We start from the raw sequence: 24,149 nt of genomic DNA, 5'->3' as shown, positions 1-24,149 counted from the left end.
TCACACTGCATATCTCAGGATTTAAAATTAGGCAAGTAACGAGTCTCTGCCATGTAATTTACATCTAATCAGTATTCTGCTCTTCTGCTGCTCATCTCAAAGGGTGTCTACGAGAAGGGTGGGCAGTGTGCAGAGAGGACTGCAATTCATTCGGAAGAGAAAACTAACCCCTCTTAATGCATGGATCCGTGCTGGAGGAGCACACACACCAGCTCTGCCAGCCGTGTCAGGCTGTAAACCTTCCCCAAGGGGTTAAGCCAAGTCCACCCAGCAAGACAGGTGCTGGAGAGGTAAGGCTCAGGTCTAGAAATGGCACAAAGGAACTGCTCAAGCCCACTACACCCAAACAAATCACTCCTGTATAACCCTTGCAGTTACACAGACACAGAAGGTGCGAGGGATTATTCCACCCAAATTACAAGGCAGTTATTGCTCCTTTCCCCTTCTCTCTAGGGCTTACACAAGCCAAGTAGCAGTGGAAGCACTCCAGGCATAGCTCCTTTCTCTCCATACGGGCAAAGCCTCCGTTCATGCCGGCGAGGCATCACTGACACAAAAGAGACAAACTGCCATCAACACCTTCCTCCCTGGTGCCGCCCATGCAGTTTGGCACCTTTGTGCCTTGTTTAAGTGGTTATGAAGAGTTTGAGTATTTATTATCATGAATTTCTTAGCTGCTGGTACCAAAAGGCAGAGTGGTACCACCCAACAGCACTGAAGGAACCGAGGCTGTGTCCATCTGAAATGGGAAAAGAGGGGAGGAGAGGGCACAAGAGCAGGAGGAGGGGGTTACTCTGCAAGCAACAGGAGAGGAGACAGACCTGCAATAGAAGATGCTACAGGTAAGAGAGACAAGGGATCAGAAATGAAATGTTTAGTTACTTATCCAAATGTACACATCTTGACCTCCCAGCAGTGCCATGGACTGACCAGACCACTATATCCCAAATGGACTTTATGCTTTGGACTCCATATCTCAGCTCTGGTGCAGGCAGGAGCCTGGTGTGGATGAGTGAGCTCCTAAAACAGGGGCTGCTCCTTGTCTGTTCTCTATGTGACAGAGCCAGCTCACCTTCCTGTGGGCGTTATTTTCTGTCTGTGGTTTAGCAGAGTTCAGAGCATCCTGGACATCAACACCTTTACTGCCAATCCCTGTTCGTATCAGCACCCATCCTTTGCATTGCATGAAAAGCAAATGACAAACATACGGACAGCAAAGTATTTTTATTCCATCTTTATTGCCTGCTGACATGTTCAATATGCTCAAACTACATCTGAGGGACTGCATAGAGAGTGTTTCTTGTTTATATTTGATGTACGGCAGAACACTTTACATTGCACCAAATGTTGAGCAAACGGTAACATAACAGAGAAGCTGCAGTGGCAGCTGGAATTTCTGAGGTGGGCTAGAGAGACTCTCTGGGGGCAAAAGTCTGCTCATCTTATTCAAATGAATTGCTTTTCTGGCCAAATTCTGATCTGATATGCCAACTGACGAATACAGACCTAGTAACATGAGAAAACATGGAATAACTCTGAGAGCTTCAATTCCACAGCAAGCTGAAGAATATATAGCAACTGAAAACTAGAGAAGCAAATGCAACCACACCAAATGGCCAGAAGAAAGAGTCTTTGAGAGACACAAAGGAATACATGCTCAAACCTGCAAACCCTTGCACAGAAGAGCACCAATAGAATTATTTATGGGAGAAACTGTGTTAGGAAAGATGATTCTCTGCTTTGGAGAATCCTTGTTCACAGGGAAAAAAAAGAACTGAGAACTTGGTCTAAAAGAACTCAATTGTCTCTCAGGGAAAAACAATACCAGTTGCTCTACAGGTGATCACAGTCTGCCACTGCAGTTTTAACTTCATTTCAGAACATAATAAAGGAAACATACAGAGAAAAGCAATCCTTCAATCCCTGCTGAAGATCAGGGTCAGTGCATAATGTTCCCAAAAGGAAAGACAGTTACAGGCATCTCCTGTGGCTGCTCTACGCTAACTTCCCCCTCTCTGTGGCCATTTTGTCCCCATGTGAGTTCAAAACATGCACTTAAAACTATCCCTGCTGATCACACCTGGTTATTGGACTAGGTTCTCCACTGATCTCTCTCCAAATAGCCTCCTACTTACACAGGTCATCCCTTTCACTTCCCAAGGATGGATTTTCTCATCTGCCCCACAGTTTAGTCCTATGGAAGTGGCAGTGATGGAGAAATGGGAAGGAATGCAATTGAGCTTCCTACTGAGACAGCTGAACTCGGAGCAATAATTAACCCCAAAGAAACTAACCAGTTTACAGTAGGTGATTTAGGACCAGAGAGGCCAGCTGTGCAAGGTGAAGATGGACTGCCTGGACTCCTGCCCTTACCAGCACAGGACAGCCAGCACACAACCATGCTCCACGCCAATTGTGGAGCCTCGTGCACCTGCTTTACAACATCTCTGTTCTTACACAGAGGTGAAATCCCTGCTCCTCTTCAGCAGACCTGCAATCTGCTTCAGCAGCAGCAGGATTTCACCCTCTGACTTGATCACTTTAGATCTGTGCTAGCACAAGATCTCAACTGGATCTCATGTTATTCCATTGAAGCATCTCTGTGTTACTTTCATACAGGACCCTGTACAAAGCTTTTATTTCCCATACTTGGAGACAACATACCTCGAGGAGTCCAGAGAGGAGTGAAAGAGAGAGATAGACCCAAGAGGACTCTGTGGCTTTCTCAGGTTGGTGTGGAGATGGATCACTCACACTGGGGCCACACACTTCTGTGGCCATGCAGTGGCCACCTTGGAAGGTGAGGGAAGATCTAACACACCAAGTACTGACCAGATCTTTTTAAGTCACAGAGGACGTTTGCCTATTTCCTTGAAATTCTTAACCATTGTCAAATACACAGGTCTACAGAAACTGGGAGGTCAGAAAGTGAAAAAAAAGAAAAGGGAAAAAGGAAGACATTGCAAAATGATCAATGAGAGCTGCAGACAATGAGAAGCAGTAATGAATGTGCAGGCAAGATAAACACCAAGAATGATATGCTGACTCTGATGCAGCCAGTGATGAAACTTCTGCAGATTTGAATTTAATCTGGAGGCTCAAAAGGAAGCATCTACACCCAAGAACCTCTAGCCAAGACAGACTGAGCTTTCTGCTTGCCTCATTAATTCCTCACTAAAATTGATTCACCATTTCGTCAAGTATTCAGGTGCATCTAAAAACTCATAGCTGGGATAGCCTTGAGAACGTGTTTAGAAAAAAAACCAATGACTTAACAGACACCCTACAAAGAACCACAGCTCAGCATCTATAACAAGGCACTGCAAATAGCCAGAGGACAGAATTAAATATTTCATGGTGTGATTTAAGATCACTTCTAGTTACATCTGTTACCTGGACCAGGACAAAGAATCGTTTCTTCCATCTCTTCCAAACATTTTTACCAATGGCCCATAAATACCTAGGAGAAGAGAACAGGTGAATGCATTACACAAGTGACTATCTGTTGTTCTCTTGAGTGTATTTTCTTTACACCTAGAACATGAAGTCATTGCATGAGCAGAAATAATTACAGGATTTTCAAGCCCACCAGCATTCATGAATGTGTTTATTTCTAGCCTGAACAAATAACCTGTAAAGAAAGTGACACAAAAAGCTTCCAAAGTCTCAACATTACACAGTATTAATTCTCTCCTTCCCTTTGTCATTCAAACTTGCTCAGAATTTGAAACACTTTGATGCCAGAGAAGAGACACAACATGGTGAGATGGGCAAAGAATACACTTGCAACGGAAGAATTATGGGAGAGAAACCCCCAGTGCTACTTTATGCCTTCATAAAACCATTTGGCTGAGGGGAGCTGCCAAATAGAGGGACACTTCCTGCATCAAACTCAGTACCCAGGATCCCAGTATCCACTGAACCGACTAAACACTTTGTTGAACAGCTGAATTCCTATAAATCCCTTGGCTACAGATTATTCAAGGAAACAGGATAATTTCTCATGAGGAGTGAATTTGCTGTTTTCTACAAAGAAAGAATTAAATTTAAAAATTAATGTCAAAATAAGCTTTTAATCTCTATGATGAAGTGGCCACTGTAATACAGACACTGGCAAAACTCGTGGCAGCACTGGGCTAATAATAAACACAGGGATATTACTCACATTAATCTGTTTAATGTATCAATATAATTACTTTATTTCTGGCTCAACAAATAGAAAACCACTTCATTTTTGATTATGCTATGGGTTCCTTATGCCAGAAGAGATCCATCATACTCTTGATGAATGTTTAGGCTACAAATTCTCTCTGGCCCCAGATCCTCTGACACCCACTCCTGCAGGAGAGAGGTCTCCCTTCTAACCTTTCAGATTATTAGTCCTACTGCAGGCAACTGCTATTTGGCTTTGTTGTGTATCTCAGTGCAAATAATGCAAATCACACTAGGGTTTATTTCAAACAGAAGGTGCACTGTGCTTTTGGTTCTGACAAGTCAATGCAGGGAAACAGAATAACTTAGAAAATTGTATTATTATTCTCAAGAAAAAAGTCAGGCAGTTCACTTATTATTTCCTCACAGGAAAAGCATAACTAGCAATTTTCTGAGGAATACTGTTTAAAATTTAAACTGTTTGGCCCATATGGATTAAAAAAGACTAGGCTAAAAATATGGAAAGTGCACTAAAAATGACTGAACTAATGCCATTTTTATATTTATATTTCCTTTTCACCTCTTGTGAACTTGAGAAAAACTCTTTATTTTTCAGAATCTCAAAAAAGAGAAATTTCCTAATGCACACTCAAAACAAAAAGAGTTCAGATGGAGACAAGTCTTTACCCAGAGTGCTTCATGTTTTGAGGCTTATCCATTCGTACAGCAAGCTTGATCTTCAGGTCTTGGTCCGGGCAGTTTTTGGAGACAGTCATTTTGTGCCACTCTGACTGCTTTGGACTATTAGGAGTAGGGTGGAGAACAACCTGCAAGAATTAAAACCAACAATGCTGAAGGGAAAAATTATTACCAAATGGGGTTTAATGAGGAACAGAAACATATCAGATATGCTACTTTTACCCTAAAAGTCAGTCTGGATGTGCCTATTCACATAAGGTAGTTTTTTATTTCTTTTTTAAAGTACATCTTATTATTTTGGAATTAGGTCATGTATTCTTTGGCTCCTCTATCAGCTCATGGGGCTGTGCAGACAGAACCTCATTATCAGCTCCTGTCACTCAAGGAAAGATTGTGGTAAATGAACTTGCAACAGTCCAGATAAATCAGTCTAGACATGATGGTGGACTGATGTGATTGAGCAAACCAGCAACAAGTTTTTCTGCTGAGACTGCCCACTGCCATTACCCACAGACTTGTACAACTTGGACAGCCTCCAGCCTCCCTCACACTTCCCATGTGAGGTGTGCTGTTTCAAGGCTCAGAAAGCTCTACCTACAGTAGTTCATCTACTGCCTTTATCAAGTTGTGAGAAAAGTTGGCTTGATCGTTTGTTTACTATGATGACTGGATAAAGTAGGCAACATCTTAGGCTGGTGTGTGACTGTGCTGTGACAGCAGATAAAATTTGCATCTCACATCATGACATCAATGGCTGCAGGACTTTGCTTCGATTTCAAGCAGTGAGGAAATGATGGAAGGGTCTCCAGCTGGTGTACACCAGTGACTGCAGATGAATACCAGTGCAAGTGCTTGGTTCAAAGTAACTGAAAGGCTCCAAGAGGCGAATAATCTTCCCTGATCACAGCTGTGCTTTTCTCACTCATTCATTACCACTACTAAACAGAGCACCTCTCTCAGAAAGTAAGAGGCAGAGTACTCCCCCAGAAACTACACCACACTGACCATCTTCTTCTGGTGTTTCCATATGTCCTTTGAGGTGGCCCAATCTCCTCCCTCCTCCATCTATTGTCCTTCTGATGCTTTCACTCTCAGAGGTCTTTCACTCTCAGTGACTTTATCTGACACATATTCATTCAGGTTTCCACTGTTCTGTAGTGAGATGAATCTCCTTTAAATCCATTAACCATTAGTCAAGTAAATTGTTTTACAAATAGCACCTTCACCCTCGTTAAATGATGTGGTGCCATCATTCATTCCTTGTTCATGCTTAGTCCATGCTTCTGCCAAAGTCCTACCCAGACTACAACCTTGTGTTCCTCTGCTCTTCAACTCTACTGCTGAGTCAACAACCTAGGGTCTGTTTTCCACCAAAATATCCTTGATGTTATTACCCTCTGATGAATAACTCTAAAACTTACTTTATCGCCTCCTATAAAGCCTGAGGTAAACATCAGTAGATTCTCAACTTCACCCTTATTCATTCACATTATTTATCACTTCTTTTATTGAATTGCTTTCTCTGGCAGGAATCTGAAGCTGTTATTAGTCACTCAGATAACTGAGCAACACCAGTCTGTACTGCATTACTCTTGGAAAAAACCACATTTAAGCAAATCCTGAAGATGAGAAGTGAGTTCTCCACATGGGGTGGGGGGTGTTGGAAACATGATGGACCCAAACTGGGTAGTATCCAAAGAACCCCACCACAATGCAGGCCATGCAAGTATGTACACTTGTGTTAAACTGCATCTCTTAGTGAGGCAGCAGCCACTCAGGGTGTTTGGGATGCTCTCTACTTTGATTTCTAACTCTTTTTCATCAAAGGCACATAAACTTTTCTCAGTGGTGTTGTAATTCACAGCTCTTCACCCCCTTGCTCTCAGTAGCTGAAGTACTGGCATGGCTGAAATCCATGGGAGCCCTGCCACTGGCTTCAATAGGGCCAGGATGTATTCCCATGCCTTCAGCTGCCCATCCAGCAGTGTGTGGCTTGGGAGCATTTTTCAGCTCTCTTTTGGATAAAAGTGGTGAGCTGAGAAGTGGCGGCCGGTTGCCAATTTAACACTCGCAATAGAAAGTGGGCATTGTACCCGCCTGGCAGAGCACAAAGCCACTGCTCAAAGGGTGGCTGAGCAGGGGTGTTTTGTGTATAAAACCTGCTTCCCTCTTCCCTTTGTGCAGACAGGTTCCTGCCCACTCCAACAGCTATACCAGGGGCTTAACACGTTCCGGTTCCATTATTACATTAAAGAAGAAATCTTGATGCAGCCTGAGCAGACACGCGTCATCTCTCGACCGCTCCGGGCACACTGAGCATCCCTTTGAAGTTTGGCCGACTGAAAGCGCTGGTGGCCATGGGCCAGGGGGAACCACTGCCAGCTCCCTACACTCATCACTGCTGGCCCATGTCCTCTGGCCAGCAGAAACTCAGAGCTGAGGGATGTTCTCCTGCTGGACTGGGAATTAAAGCATATTGGTAGGGCTGGCTCAACAACATTTCAGGGCAAGAGGGGTTGCTTTGGGGCCTGACATCTTTTTCAGAACAACATGCACAGCTAATTGCTTTCCCAGACCAGCAAAGTCAGCATGGCTCATGGCTGCCAGTGGAAACAAGACTTACAAAGCAAGCAGGTCTGCACTGAGCGTAACCACTCAGGGGAAAATCCCTGAATGGCATTGAGGCTGGGTGGGGCAAAAGTTCTACTCAGCATGCCACAGTGGATAAAGGCAGGGTGCCAGGCTGTTTGAAGTAGGAGGTTTTGAAAATAATCCTGAAAATATTATGATGCTGTTCAGCAAAAAAAATGGTAGGTCTTCTGTTGGAGTACTGCAGCCTACTGGGGTCATCCTCTTTGTCAAAAAAGGAGGAAGACAGAGAGAAAGGAAGGATTAAGGTGTGGATGAGGAAAGTCCAAAGGGGCTGTAACTCTCTTAGAAAAGAAGATTGAGAGAAGAAAAGAAGGGGTAGCTTTGCTTGGAAGAATCTGTGGCCCTTGTATAAACAGAACTAATATAAACCCATGTAAATTAGACAAGATGTTGTATGGACTCCTGAGTCAAGACACAAGCAGCCATAGAAGTAGCAAGAAACACCCCAACAGGTTAGTCCATAATTGGAAATACTGTACTTGGGCTTGCCACAGGATCAGCAGCTTTCCTGGCCATGGATTTCTTGACCATAGCCATGTAGACAGGGTGGACAGCAAGATGTGCTGCAGAAATGGGCAGACAGAGGCCAGGCTGCTCCTGGAGAACACTTGGGTCATGTTGAGCCATGACACAGGAGGTGCCAAGCTCTCTTACACTGAACCAATTTTTATTGGGTCTTCACCATGCTGACCCCTCAGCCTGAGAAGATGAGGAAGGCATAACAGAGAGTTTGCTGTCACTTATGCCTGGAGACAACATAAATTATACAGATGGAAAATATCTATGGAGATGACTGAAGTGTCCCAAAGCCACAGAAAAGCGCTATACACAGACATTCTGGAGCTGTGGGCTGCAGTGATGAAGGGCCACCAGTCCCAGGACACTGGTTTAGGCAGCACAGGTGAGGGGCAGAGATGGGGTAGGAAGGTTTGCTCTGTGACCAGTACCCTGGGAACCTGAGCTCTTTGCTATAACACCACTGATGGGACCAGTGAAGCCCCATGCTTCTGTCCCCAGTCCAGCCCCACTGAAGCCACCAGTTTGGCCACCATCCCCAGGGTTCTGAGCATTTTGCAGTGAGTGCTGCAGTCAGTTCTTTCAAAAGCTCAAACTGTGCACCGGCTGCTCAGCAGATATGAGAGCAGCTTAACACTCCCTTGCCAAACTTAAATCCCCTCTTTTTGCTTCAGCATAATCCCCTTTTCTGCCTCAGGAATGTCCATTTCCGTAAGCAACTTCTAAGGCTTTCCGGACTGCCAATATTGCACACAAGATCCTCTGCCTTTGCTCAGAGCAGGCACAGCCAGCTGAAATGCTGCCATTAAAACTCACAACAAAGACAGCATGCGAGATACACTCCTTTCCAGCAGTGCAGTGCTTGCTTTCTTCTCCCCTCCTGAAGCTTGGCAAAAAAGCAGAGCATGTTGTGCTTCAAAGATATTTCCGTACAGGAGAGATTTCTCTAGAAAAGCAGGGCCAGAAGGAAACATTATTAAACTTAAAATCTCCTTACCCTCCCAAGCTCTTTGTCCTCCAGAGCCAGCACTCCTGTGCTCTCTGTGAACAGCTTCACCTTCACTGCAGGAAGTGCGTGGGTTGTTGTGAAGTCTCCCTGGGTGCCCCAGCTGTGAAAAGAAGGACAGAAAGGTATTCAGCTCAGCTGGCAGGTCAGCAGCAACACTGCTTGGGTGTGCAATGGTTAATCCAAAATGTCCTGTCTGACACAAGCTTAAAGTGGTTGGGTTGTCTGAGTGACAAAGGCATTAATTATCTTCTCTGGGAAATGGGGGACAGATGTTTGTAAAACCCATGATGGTTCTTGGGGGGAAAGAAAGAGCATTTGGGAGCAGCATGAAAACAAATTTAAGAGAACTTTCTTATTTAGAAAGAACAATATATCTCCTGCAGTGCCAGCCTGTGTAGTCACAAGAGAAGTTGAGGATTGAAGACATCTGCACCCAGATGTCTGTAATCACTGACACCTCTGTTCTTCTCTTGGCCAATTAACCTCCCCTTTTCAGGTTGATAGCGAGGTTTGTTTTTTTGAAGAAACTGTAATTTAACCTGGGTCCTCCTCCAAGTCTCAGCTCAGGTCAAGTTTAAGTTCAAGCCATTATGTCTGGAGTAATCCTAGCTTGCTGGGACTGCAGAGCAGGACACCAGCTCCCTGTGGATGGGATGGTAGTGGCCAGGAAGATGCAACCTCTCCAAATACACAATGAACTGAGACCACTGTCTACTATTTGTACTCCATGAGTCGTTCTATGGCTTGGAAAGGAACACTGTGGAGGCTGAATGACCCACAGGGTGCGAGAAAGCCTTCCAGATATGCATGTCTCTGGAGGACACCTCCAACTTTTGCAACTACAAGTTGCCCAAGTGTGTAAAGAACATGAACACGTTCCATGTGGGACCCCACCAAGAGTGTCATAAGCAACACTTGTGAGTGATGTGGTGCAGCACACACTGTAACCCAGAATGCTGCAAGTCAGATGAGAGATTATGCTGTACCTTACTAACCACTTTGCCCTCACTCTGTTAATGACACTTTCTCATTTTATGCTGTACTCAAACCAGATCCTCTGCTGAACAACGGCAGTTCTCTTGAAAAGGCTCAGATGATGTGGTCCAATGATTAGATGTTCCTCAAAGATAAACACCAAGAAGCAGGTTTTGCACTGCAAAGTTATCAGAGAATAATAATTTACTGCTTCCTGTGCTCTAAAACTATCAGTTTATGTTTTTTCTCCACTGAGCAAATCTTGTCCAACCGAGCTCAGCAGATAAGCATGTTCAGTGCAGAGCTGATTAACAAACTCAGCTTCTTTGTCAGCTTTGCTTTAAAGTTTTCTCTCCTGGTGCCACGGGCTCCACATGTTTCGTCTTTTATGATGATGAATCAAACTGCCACCAATGCCAGAGAGCAGAAGTTTGGCATAAATTATCTAGAGCACTAAAGGTCCAGTCAAGTCCTCTATAATATATCTTTTTCATGTGAGCCATCAACTACCTAATAACTGCTTAAGCATAAGAACCAAGAAGCAACTTTATTTTCTAATCACAGTTTCAGGTCACAGGTTATGTTTTCCCTCTTAAAAAACTGTGTTGTCACCAGGAGGGAAAGTAGGGAGATAATCTTGCTTTGGGTAAGAGGCAAAAGTAAGAAAATATCCAACCTTACGCTGTGTATTTTGACAGCATCTGCTTTATAGAACCCATATCTCTGTTTACTATTAAAAAGCTCTTATTTGCTGAAGCATTCCCAGACCATATGTTATCAACAAATGTTACTAACCAAATACAAACAGTAATTTTCATTAGCTTTCCTTCATGAGAACAACATTAACCACAAAGGGAATAAATGTTTCAAATGACAGTAAACATACATAGCAAACCCTTGACAACACTGTGGTGCTTAAATATTCATACCCCCAAAAGCCCTGAAAAGATCTGCACCAACAAATGGATACCATCAAAAGTTGGGGTTTGTGCTGGTTGGAGCCTGTGGTGATGTCATTAGTTGCCATAGTGATGTTTAGCATAAGGCCATAATTTATGTCACTGAAATATCATTTGTATTCAATCTAAGTACCCAGTTTATCTGGGCTGCGTGTTAAATTATTGTTGAGAAAATTAGCTCTGGACAGTAGATAGGGATTAGGATCTTCTGAGGGACTAACAATGTAATGGTTTAATTTCCACATTGAATCACTAAGCAGGTTTTCACTGCAGGAGTTCATTTGTTGGCAAAGTGCCTTGGGACCCATTCTGGACAAATCTCATGAAGTAGCCATGCTATTTTGTCCCCTACCACAGAGTTCAAGCTGACACTTCAAAGCAATAAAACTTCTGCAAATGAGGGCAAATAAATGTCATTCTGGCCAAAATATATATATATACATGCCACAGAAAAAGAAGTACACAAGCAGAAAAACCCTGACAGTACTTTTTCAGTCAGGACCGTATTAACTATCTGAATCTCACCTGAACCCTCAGCCCAGGATTTCTTATTGCTCAGTGCATTCCAAAGCCTGGAACTGATCAAGAAATGCTGCTGTGCAAAGGGACTCTACTAGAATTACTGCCCTATTTATGGCATCTCTGCTGTTCCAGCGGTATCAGTAGCATCTACTTGTGTCTCCAGGGTTCCTACTTAGGTATCAAACTTAAGATAAGAATTTAAAGTCTTGACTGCAAAGAGGTACTAACCTCACAAATGCTGGCCCTTGTATTACCTTTTACAAGGAAAATAAGGAGATAATCACTGTAGACTTTGTGTCTACATATTCACCTAGAGATGCCATCACAGTTACTGATCAAAGAGTCTAAAGTGCTGAGATTTTTTCCTGAATGAAACATAAAATGACACATATCCAGAAGGCAGGAGTGGATAACAGGGAACAAAGGTCAGCTCTTGTCTCCCAATACCTCAATGGGCTCATCTAATATGGAGCACTTGAAGGATAGGCTCACCTGTCTGATTTCAGGAGCATTTGGAAGCTCTCACAAGCACTTTCCTCCCTGCCACATAATGGACAGTGATGCCAATGCAGGTGCCAGGCTGCTCTGACCAGGCTGCTGTCAGCTGTCTCAAGTGACATGCTGCTCATCTGGCAAACCTTCAGGTTGATGCTACTCAGCCCTTCAGAACTTATGGCCAAAAATGGTAAGACCAACCAGACTCCTGTTGATGCTGTACCAAGCTCTTACTCTTTCCTGCTGTAAGATCACTGCAGAAACAACTGTCTTCATCCTATGGAAGGGCAGTGCTTTACATTTTGATCTTAGGCTGCAGCCTCTGAGCGCTACTAAAATGGAGACACAGCAATTATAAAGTTAAATTACCACCTAGCTAAAAGGAGAAAAACATTAAGACACCATGGGACTGCTATGTTACAATGTGTGACTAAAACAGTATTTGGGATATGAATAAGGTTTGAGCAAAACCCGCTAAGGATCCCTGCTCTGACTGCACTCATGTACCACATGAAACAGGCAAGAGGTTTTCTGACTCCAGCTGCTTTTCTCCATGATATCCCACTTATGTGGCCTAAAGCATAATTTTCTCAGCTGTCTTTGAGAGACACTGATTTAGTAATTTCTGTTCAACTTTAACATGTAAGTTCCTCTACTGGAAATTTTACCACCCAGGATCTTCCTAAAAGTGAACATAAATATTTAATACCCAAGCAAATGCCACAAATCTTTTAATTTGAACACTGTGGTCTCCAGCAAGTCTGCTTAGCCCCTGACTAATTTGAAACAGTCACTCTCCTTCCATCACCGCTCTTGTAACTTGATGTAGCCAGAACATTAATGCCTGTGATTTCTATAAATAAAAAACAAGTGCAACTGGGTTATATTGCTGGGCCGTGAATCAGCCCTGCTAACCAGCTCAGCCTGTCAGTAGGCTAACATGGAAGCAGCTGGAGAGCCATGTGCTTTCCACAGGGTTGACATTCGAACATGATCCGTGACCGGTTCTCATGGGCTTCAAACTGCCAGAGGACACCTTTTATCCCTCTACAGATATGTTTATTGAACTGGGTTTGGTTTCCAGCTTGCATGGAACAAAAGTGAAAAAATCAGAAAATGAAAATAAAAGTGGGTACTAAAGGAAAGCCATGCACTTCCCTCAGTGGGTTCAGTCTGGGTGTGCATTAATGGTCAATGCACCCAGCAGTATCCCGGGACAGATCATCTCTGCTGGAGATGATGCCCTTCTGACTTGTTTCCACAAATTCACCACTTGTAAAAGTCTTGCAGAATAACATTCCTACCTGTTGGTCAGATTTGCACCAGTTTATTGAGCTACCAGCTTGGTATAGTTTTCCCAGTGTAAACAACTCAGCAGCAGTGCCTGCATACTCCCAGGCCAGGAACATGTCCCTGGGAAGGCAGAATGCAACATGCAGCTGCTTCCATCCCTGCAGGGGCACAGTGACTGAAACCTGCAGCAGCAGCATCGACCCTCCTGCACAGCCAGCTGGCTGTGTACAGGGGCACAGAAGTCCAGCTGAAAGGCCTTTAATATATATGTAACCATGTCTGGGACAATATTTGCAAGGTCAGCTCAACCTCACTCACTGTTCCCTGCTACCAGAGTGGGATCTTGTGAGAACAAGACCAGGTGGTCTGGCTGTCTCCCTCCCTCATGTACTGCTGGTACCAGCAGGAGAGTCATGCACTTTTCTTCATCCACATTCCTCATCTTTTCCCTCCTGACACCCACACCAGCATATCTGTGTCCCTCCTGGTGTATTTGTGGTTTGGTCTCCAAGCTGAGACAGCTGGTAAAGGGAAGCTCATCACGAGGGTGGCACAGACATCAGCCTGATAGACACTGCCTTTTTTTTCAGCAAATACATGTCAGCAAAGTCACCTTATGTTTAGTGTGATGCTTTTAATCCAGCCTTGGTTTCAGCTTACTGCAGTGCCCAGCCATGGTGCCTGCTGGAGCTGGATGCTGCTCTGACGGTGGTGTTCCAATCCTACTTCATCGCTGAGAGGCTGAAATGCTACATACAGTCTCAACTTAGTTCTTCCTGAAATCCTGTCTAGCAAATGATGACTTTATGTCTTTAGCACACTCCTTTCCTCCCAGAAGAGACCTTTGCAGGAAGCATCCTTAAATCTTAGGCCATAAATCATGTATGCCCAAAGCTTGAGCACTGGGAAAAAACAGAGTTAGAGCAGAAGCATGCCAGGCACTGAGCTAACCTACCCTCATGCAGCTGATGGAGTAGTGCACCTTCTCCTCTAATGTAACGCTAAGGTGTGCTTCTTTTTTACATATTTCTAGAGACAGGCAAGAAGGAAAACAAATGGTCTTAAAACATGTTTAACAGTTAACTGCAGGTAAAGAAGCATGCAGGAAAGCTTTTTGCTATATTCTGTAATACTTTACATTTACCAGCCATTGAAAAACATGAACTAGAGGTTGATAACCACGACATCAGTGATTTTTCTGAACCTTCCCTGCCCATACTCTGAGGCTGCAGTTCATTATAATTGAGCACACACAGACTTACTCACTCAACAGCAAAACCTGATGCAGGGATGGCAGTAATCCTGCTGGGATGAAAATATCCTTTTTTTGAAAATGAAAAGAGCACTGGGGAGCTTCTAGGAACACCATGAACTAGACAATGCTGCCCATGTGCTGAGCTTTCACAAGCAGGTGCTGGGAGAGCAGACAGCTCACTCCTTGTTGGAGCAGTGCTGGTGAAGCACTGAACTGGCAGAGATGTGGCAGCACAGACATGTCCGTGACACGTGGCAGAGGCAGGTGCTCACACCTGCACCAGCTGGGTCACAAAGCCATAATAAACAGAAGTAGGGCATTCCAAAGCCTTCAGGAAAATATGTACTCTTTGCAAGTCTCATGAGTAACAGCAATGGATAATAGGTTCTTCGTTCGTGTCTTTGGGATTTGAAAAATCCCAGAGGCACAGAAGAATTCAGGCTTTTTTCAGGCTCTCCAAGAAAACCCACAGGCTGGGTCACACAGCTGGAGAACTGTGGGGTGCAGCTCCACACACAACTGTGTTTCAGTGGGAGAACGCAATAAATCACTGCTAGCTTGGGGATGCTGGATTGGGGACAGCTACAAACTAGTTTGAAACTTACTGCAGTAGGACTACAAACCTCAACTGAGGTCAGCTGAATTCTTCTGGAAACACAATCAGTGGGCAATACAGCATCACTATTGAAAGATAAAGGTCATTTAGACAGAAACAAAATGAGGTGCTGAGTAAAGACACCAAACAAAGCAAGAAGCACACGCTGCCTTGCCCTGCAGTATTCAGTGAGGACATCATGCTGTGCATAAATCAAGTGAGGTGTTGGTTCCACCCACCAACCACATCCATCCACTGGCAAAATACCAAGTCATTTAATCCATTTGGTGGGTTTTATGGGACTGAGTTTGGATTTCACATGTTGTAGAGAGCCTTAAATGGATCTACAGCACTGAGGAAAGGATTTGATCTTCAGCTTTCAAGAGAGGACGCTGAGACAAGAGACCAATCATAACTATAGAAAAACACAAATTTAGGGGACTGGACTATCATGTACATATACCCAAATCACCTACTTTGGGCTTCTGCTATAAGGAGAGATCTAATTAATAATCAGTAGAGTTAGGCCTTACTTTGCCTCATTCCAATTTAGAGGCAGCAAGCAGATGAAATGATGCCTGACCTAAAAGAGCCCCTGTCTTTTCCTTGCTAAAGAGGAGTGTTGGAGGTAAGTAACTGCAGCAGGTGCACAAAAGAAGATCAGAAATTAAAATCTCAAACAATACATACAGATGCAGAGAACCTACCATGTTTCTGCTTAGTCAAAGATTTCCTGGGCTAGGAAATACAATTCAGGTGTTAAGAAAGTCACCTTTTCATTCTACCTGTAGACATGGATTGAGAATGGTTTGCATCCATAATATATCTTGATTCCCAAGAGCTGCTGAGCCTCCTCCGGGATTCCTCCCACAGTGAAAGTTTGATGTGTTTACTCACCTTCAAAACAGGATAACCAAAGACACCAGACACAGATTGACAACGCAGCCTATTTCTGTTTACATTTGTTTCTTCTCCTCCCTTTCTGCTGCCAGAACAGCCTTTCAGTCCCATCCCCTCAGAACAAGCTGAGCTGAAGTGGGAGTGACAGCATAAACAGATTTGATTTCTCCTAGACTTTCCTGCACAGACTTTGTAACAATTTAAACTGCTCTCACTGATGCTGCTCCTGCGCAGGTGAGTGACAAGTCAACATGCCCCTGGCACTGCCCAGCAGAGTTGGCTCCTTCCCTGGCACTGGAATGCTGAGAGAGACCATGTCTCTGCTTGGAGGACTGACACCCTCTCTGATGGGATAACGCAAGGATGGTCAGAGTGAATCCATTGTTTCCTGTGATATCCTAATTTCTGCTGAGCATATAACATTCCCTTATCTAAAAAACCAGTAACATTGGTAAATATTTTGCTTACAAAAAGGGTGTTTATTTACCCCAAAACACCACTGCAGAAAGCACTATGGTGTTCCTCAAAAAGTGAGCAGAGACAGAGAGTCCCTAAGGACTGGGCTCCTCCTACAGCAGCTAAGGATGAGTTCCAACCTCCAGCATTTCATGGACTGCCCATTGTTTGTTCCCAGGGCTCTGAGGCACAAGGTATATGTCACCCACACAGACAACATCTTGCTTAACATCCTGCAGCCAGCAGTACCAGACAGCTGATAAAAGGCACCACCTCTCCCTTCAGGAGCTGCAACTCCCACATCCTCAGACTGGCTCCAGCAGCACTACAGTGCCAACTGAGCGAGAAATGTGTCTTGGAGAGCATCACATCTGTGCCTGAGTGTGCAAAGTGCAGAAGGAAGAGGGTAAAGCTGACAGAGACTAAAGGAAAGCAAAGCCTGCAAAGGTCTGCTTGTGGCTCACACACAGTCCCCACAGACCCAGTTTCAGTGCCAGCACAGGGCACTGCAGCCAAGAGGAGCTGCTGAGGTCGCCAGCACAGCTTTAGGAACCAAAAAAAGGATTTTTGCTCTTCAGAAAGTATAGAGCTTGATTTCTGTTTCCTGAGAACTACTGATGCACTGGGGAAGTGTCATGAGGAAGGAAGGAGGGAGGGGAGGTGGATTTATTCACATTATAGCTATTTATGGCCACGAGGTGGCATTCCTGCCCCAGAGATGTCCCTGTGCCATGCCTGTACCCAGCCCAACACACCTCCTGTGCCCAGGACCACACACCCCTTCCGGGCTGCTGCACCCCCAGTTGGGCTCTACTGCAGAAGTCCCATGGCTAGTTTAGATGAGAAATTCTGGCAATGCCATTCACCAAAATCATTGGGGTATCAACAGGGAAAATCAGCAGTGTGATTACTTTCCATGATTTAAATGATGACTGCTTTTCAAAGGCTCTGTGCTCTTCTATAATACTTTCACAATTAGAGGAGAAAAGCTTAGCAGGAGGAAATGGAAATGAAAGCCCAGCACTGTTTTACTGGGGGATCTGAACTGAAAGAATAATTGCGTTACAAGGACTGCCTACTGTATGTGCTCCATCAGTGTATCTGCTTTGGATACAGCAGGAGTTAAGAGTTTAATTCACAAAATGCCTCTCTGTGCATTTCCCATCTGTGGCTGTGAACACTTTTTGTATAATGCAATGTCTTACAATGACATCCACATGTTAATCAAAGTTTCTTTTGGTCAAAGATGCTCCACTGAACCAGCTTACAGAGCTGCTCATTTCACAAAATGATTAATTCAGATGTGGTTAATCACTTCTATCAAATCTTATCAGCCTGGAAGAAAACACAAACACAACTGCAGAGGATTGCCACTGGTTAAGGCCTGATCGTGATTTGGACTTAGTAAGGCCATGCCCTGCCAGCTTTACAGAAACTCAGTATCTCACAAGCAGGGACCATGGCAAAGGAGACAGAAATCCTCTGCCTGAAAATACAGGTTACTGGTTTGTGACAACAGAATCTAGATCCTCCTTTATAAAATTCAGTAGAAGAGAGTAGTGAAATATTTCCTAAATGTAAACAGAGCAGAAAATAGCACCAGGTACTCTTTCAAAATCAGCTAGAGAGGAACAAGGTGTGTAAGACTGTCTGTTGTTGTTGTTCCACCACTTACATTTTTGCTGTCCTATATTTTTCTAAGCCAGAATCCAGGACAGGAAGCCGAAATACAGCCAGACACTTGGGATGAGGTTTGCCTTGCCTAACTTCTGACAGCTAGAAGCAAAGGCATCCTAGCATCTCCTGGGTGAGGGGGGACAAAAGTGGACGTATGTGATGCCCATCCATCCTTCTTGCAAGTTCCTCTCTCCATGAGCTTGCCTCGTCCTCCTTGCCCATGTAGCAAAAACAGGACGTTGCTCCCTTCAACTACTTTCAGACTCAGTGTTGCAGTTCATTGGGAGATGTAGCACACTCACAAAGCCCAGAGGGCTCTCTACCTTCAGTTCACAGAAAGGATACCTAAAATATTGAGAAATCACTGTCCAGAGAGGAACAGGCACCATACCAATTTTTTAAAGCATGTTCTCTATCTCCCTATGCTGCTTTGCAATGAGCAATAGCAGCACTCCTCATTAAATGATAATGTGCACTACTTGTATACAGCACTTAATAAATAAACTAAAAACTGTGCCCTTTCACATGTTTCATCCCCTGCCTTTCCCTGGCAAATGATGTGCAGATTTGCACTAAGCTGTGGCTTAATTTTTTTTTTTTTAACACCAACCATGAGTAATAAACAAGATGACTAAATGTATCCCAGGACTTGCACTTGGCAGTCCTCTTAATTTAGCACTATTTCAGCTCACTGAATCTCAATCTCATTTCAATGTCCTTTTGGTCTTTACTATCCCATCTTAAGGTTGCATGAATAGGAGTGATGAAGCAGACGGGTGTCGATGAAAATCGCCTTGGGCATCATCACACCTTCTGGAATACTTAAATTTGAATGTATGTGCTATCACAGGAATACATAATTCCCAAACACATAGGAACACTCCAAAAATCAGACAGCTGGCGAGAGAAGAGATACATTCATCTGCGAAAGAGAAGGTGGATGAGCTCAACCCTTACTAGGCACCAGAGAATCCATGTGAAAGCAATGCTATGTGTGCTCTAAAGGTCAGAGAAAACACAGCCAGAGCTTGCACTGACTTGATACCAGAGAAACCAACTACAAGAGGTAAGTCTACCGAAACAAGCCTTCATTATTCTGCAACATACCTTCTAGTATAACATTTGTAGTACATGAGAAAAGGGACTTCACATGAGACTTTTGGGAGCAGGATCCCACCTGGGATTACCATCCACAGTCCCAGCAGACTATTCCATGGCTGTCCGGGATGCTGTTCCACAGCAGTGTGGCTGTCTGTGTGACACTCAGTGCAAGGGAATCCTATGTGGCCTTGCCTTTATTCTGGGGAAAAACTCAGCTGCTTGATCTAAAGCAGAATTTTTGTCCCCCCATGGTCACCAGGGCAGCAGCTGAGCCAGGTAAGAACCATTCCTGCAGAGCAGCTACAGGGAAGCATCAGAGGAGGTTCTGAATTCCTAATTAAAAAGGGTATTAAATCACTTGCATGAAGACTTCCCATAATAGATCACACGTTTGCACCTGGATAATAACTTTTTAGTGCAGTTTTTGCTGTGCTTAATGACTTGTCCACAGCCTCCATTTTCAGAGATGGGAATGTAACAGCATCAATCTCAGGAGCATTATGGAAATACTGTCACATGCACAAAAGGGGATTTGAAGAGCAGGTCAGACTGAGCTAACAGCATAACCCTCCAGGTGCAAAATCATGCACAGACTCATTGGAAAACTGTCTCCTAGGCATGCTAAATAGCTGTAAGTGAAGAAATTGTCTATCAGGGATTTGGACACCACTTCGTACTTTTCAGTCTGAAGACAGAGGGGCTAAAAGCAACTGCCTTGAAGTTCCTGTCCCTGTCATGGTTACGATCAGCATCATGGACTCAGAGCATCTGCACTGTGTTCACAGTGAAAATCTGAAAATCTCTCCTGGAAGACGTTTCCCCAACAGATGTCCTGGGGCAGACTGACCCTCTGCTCAGAGTCTCACCCCAGGGACAAGGGCTGTACCCCAGAAGCAATGGTGCCTGATGTTACCTGTACTCAGGGCTCAGTCACCTGCTTTAACACGTTCCTAAGGCTCCCAGAAGTTTCCTAAGGAGAAAAAGCTGCAAACATCTGCACAGCTGTGAAATGAAATCATGCGACTGGAAAGGCAAGCTAATTGGTATGCGTAATTAAGACAGCTTATATTTAATGCTGAAGCCAATTAGAAGAAGGAGAAGGGGGGGAAAAAAAGGAAAAAAACCCAGCTATTTCCTAAAATTTCCCTTTGCTTTTTTTTATCCCATCGTCATGAATTTTGCTTACACAGGGCTTAGCTAAGCATGTAAACCTAAATATGAATGCCTGCTTAAAACCCACAGCCACTCAGGTCTTGTGCCTGAGCTTTGCCATGTCTGGAAAAGACCTACCAGGCACGGCACCACTGGCTGTACTGGGATATACACAACATGAGTTATGGGCTAAAGTCTGCTCTCACTCTCATCAGTATAAACCCCTTAGTTTAGTGGAGTTAATTTTACAGCTTACAGAATATTTATTTGCAATTTATACATCTCAGAAGGACTTTTCCCATTTTACCACAGGGAGTGTGCACAGCACGTGCCAACTAACTGTGGCAGCAAAACACTGACTGCAACAAAATGCCCTGATCATGCTCCTCTCTGTGCAAAGCCACTGGGCAGCACTTCAAACTCTGTGGATTCCTGAATGAAAAGACCAGATTTTCACCTTCGGCAGATAGAGAAGACACCCCTGCTTGCCAGCCTCCCTCTCTGCAGGGCTTCTCCCTTTGCTGCTCAATGCCCATCTCCCAGAAGGACAGGGTGACTGAATGGCACTGAGGAAGGATGCTGGGCACATCCTGTCCCTCTTCACGGTCGGGCAGTGGGCTCTGATGGATGTGGCACTCCAATTTGAAACAAAACCCCTGGCTGAGTGATAAGCTTGGAGATTTGGTGTAGCCTGTCACAGCAGAGATAAGCAGCTGAGCTGTCACAGCATCTTCAAACAAATCAGGGAGCAGGATCAGAACAAGCACAGAGATAAAACAGGGCACTCTTGTCTCCTAGGGCGGTGGTAAGAGAAGGGAGATGGGAGAGACTTAGAGGTTTATCAAAGACATTACTTCATCATCAGAGTGAATTTCTGAAAAGGGCACAAGGCCCAAGCCCTTGGTCACAACAAACAATGTGAGACAAGATACAGAGTCAGATGAGACTCACTGAGTGTCCCCTTTCCAGCACTGCCCTACAGCACTTGCTGAAGAAAATTAGCTGGAAAAAAAGCCCCAAGCAATGAAGATTGGTCTTTTCTGCTTCAAAAACAACAGGCTTCATCTCCACTTATTCTTTGAACTTCTGCACAACCCATGCATTAGGGCTGAAGGGGCTGCTCTGCTATGGGAGAGGTACAACCTTTAAATGAAGACACTCCTGGGTCAGAGGAGCAGCCCACACCTCCATCCCTTCTTGGGTGAGGTCAAATGCACAGAGGTTGGCCAGATTCTTCCCCCACCAATTGTTTACTGCTTTTACCCCAAGTGGCTCAGCTGAAGTCAATGCAGGGACACTGAATTTTCACTACTGTGAGTTAAGGGAGAGCAAGACTTACCTGTGTGCCAAAATAGGTCCAGGTGAATAAATAGCATTTATTCACAAGGCACGTAGGACCTTGCTGTTGTTTGGGTCTCTTTGGTTTTTTTTGTTCTGCTCACATCAGAGAAAACTGATATAAGATGCTGAAACACTGGTACAACCCACAGGCACTGCTACAAGCACAGGCCATTCTTTACATATATCCAGCAGCCTCTTTAGAGACTGTAGAACAGGGATGTTGTGGCTGGATCTTTTGTGCTATTCCCAAACCCCTTGGCAACCCTGTTCTCAAGCTGTGCAAACAGCAGCACTATTACCACAGCTCCTGGAAGGGCATTTTGGAGATATGCAGAGTGCAGGGAAGGGGGGGGTAGAAACCCCTCAACCATCTGCAAGAATACAGTTGCAGCGTGAAAAGCAGTAAAATCCTGCTCACACTGGGGTTTGGGCTATTTTTTAGTGGCATCTGCGGGTTAGGGCATAATACACAAAAGCTTTTTCTTACACAACTTATTAAAAGCACTACTAATACTACTCTGCAAACCTGATCTGAAATGAACCTTGCTATTTCAGGGCTGGCTTTCTCTACAACTGTGCCATCACATGTAGTCACGTTGAGGCAGATAATCCTCATATGAAATGACTGGGCTTAAAATGTCAGGAATCCAACATGAAGCCTGAGAAGAAATAGAAGGTCACTATTTACTGATGTCCCAGGAGCCACACTCCTCACACACGACTCATCTGATCACTTGGCTGCTAACCCTGTTGCTGCCCTGCCTCTCTTAACATCTGCAAACAGCTCCAAAGTCACCAAGATGCTTTCAAACATGTTTTTCTCAAAAACAGCTGGTTTTGCACCAGGGAAGATGAAAGGAGAACTTCTCACAGACCTAGACTAGTGCTTTGGCTGGGGAATCACCTTTCTGCATCAGGGATGTCGAGCCCAGGCTAGCACCCCTGGCTTGGCACTGAGCTGAAGAGCAGCCACTGCCACCAGTGTGCTGTGACTTGGGTGTTTTAGCTGAGGGCTGGCATTTCAAGGACACATGAGAATATGGTGAAGACCTCCATGAGTTAGGTGAAAAGATGTCCTACAAGACTGACTGGCCCCAAAACACTCTCCGCCCCAGGATGTGAGGCTGTCATAGAAAAGAGAAGTCTTACAGTGAATCTTACTGTTCAAATGGAAGCTACTCATCCCCAGGCCAGGCAGCATCCCCTGACAAACATGCAAATCCTGGGTTACTGGGAAGTGAACAGTTCTTCATGCCTTCACTGTTGTCTCCTTTATCAAGGAGTGGTTTGCTTATTATAAAAAGTACACAAACAAACATGGTGTGAGTGACCTCAGTGAGTGTGATGTCGTCATCTAAACCAACACCCCAGAAGGCTGTTTTGCCTGGACATAAATCTGTTCTCTCTAAGGCAGCACTGCTCAAAAATGCACCAAAAACTTCCCTGAGATGTTTCACTGCCCTCATCACCAGAGTACCCGAGGGCCTTCAAGTCTTATACTAAGCAACATGACATATGTCACATTCATTCTCTCTTTCCTTCTCTTGTCAAGAGGAGAATTAAGTGCAGTAAATTGCTTTCACTGGGCTTTGGTTTCCTGTGTCTGTGCTGCTGTGTCTGCAAGCGGAAGCAAGATGCAAGAAGCACCTCTAATGCAGAGAGAAAATAAGGACAAGCTCACTGTGATGGCCTCTGATTTCTGGGAAGGTTATCCTAGAGCCTGTCCTTGGCTGGTCTTTGGTTTCGGAATGAAATAATCCCAGGATGCTCTAAGAATACAAGTGCCAAATCTACTCCCCTCCTAAGGCATTTCCATAAGTATTAGCCCAAGTGTTGGAGCTATCCAGAAGACGTCAAACCTGGCTCACACCTCTACAGGACGCCAGTGCTGAGAGAGGATGAGTGTGATGGACTTGCATAACTCGTATCATGCTGCAGCATTCAGTGTTGGCTGCATTTTCCTGAGGGCTGATGGCTTCATGCCCAGACATTGTACATTTCATTATGACAAAAAGACCCACTCAATTAAATAGCTCACTCCTGCAGCCCTTATTTTAAAAACAATTCTTGCAGAAATGGCCTTATGTCTGGCAGTAAGAGGGCTTGTGTAAGGAAGGACAGACTCTTTGAACAAAAGTGGAATAAACAAACGAATCTAAAAAAGTACATTTAACCCAGGAGAAGTGTGCTTTTCAGTATGGATAGTAGTAATTTCCCCTAAATAAAGCCCAACTTTCTCCACTGAAGCAATAAAAATACCTAAAATAGTGACAATTGTAGGTTCTTATGAAAATTTCATTCCAAGCACAGCTCTCTTCCTTCCTTTTCTGAAGGAGATTTTGAAGCGTTTTGAAAAGTAAGCCAGGCTGCAGCACTTTCCCTGATTGGGAATATTGTTTT

The 24,149-nt window shown here is 44.3% G+C and overlaps 1 protein-coding gene across 13 annotated transcripts in view; it reads right to left on the bottom strand.

The window, feature by feature from the left end:
• The window catches only part of CADPS (calcium dependent secretion activator), a 216,362-nt gene that overhangs the window by 104,139 nt on the left and 88,074 nt on the right, over window positions 1–24,149 (bottom strand). For all 13 annotated transcript variants that reach the window (XM_071550343.1, XM_071550331.1, XM_071550332.1 and 10 more), the window contains exons 7-9: window positions 9,017–9,128; window positions 4,840–4,979; window positions 3,394–3,460 (exon numbers count right to left, since the gene is read on the bottom strand). In XM_071550343.1, coding sequence (XP_071406444.1) covers window positions 3,394–3,460; window positions 4,840–4,979; window positions 9,017–9,128 — 319 coding nt within the window. The remainder of the gene's footprint in view (window positions 1–3,393; window positions 3,461–4,839; window positions 4,980–9,016; window positions 9,129–24,149) is intronic.

This window comes from Pithys albifrons, chromosome 3 (genome assembly GCF_047495875.1).
Source record: "Pithys albifrons albifrons isolate INPA30051 chromosome 3, PitAlb_v1, whole genome shotgun sequence".
NCBI lineage: Eukaryota > Metazoa > Chordata > Aves > Passeriformes > Thamnophilidae > Pithys > Pithys albifrons.
Note: the sequence above shows the minus strand (reverse complement) of the source record. Positions and strands in the feature narration are given on the sequence as shown.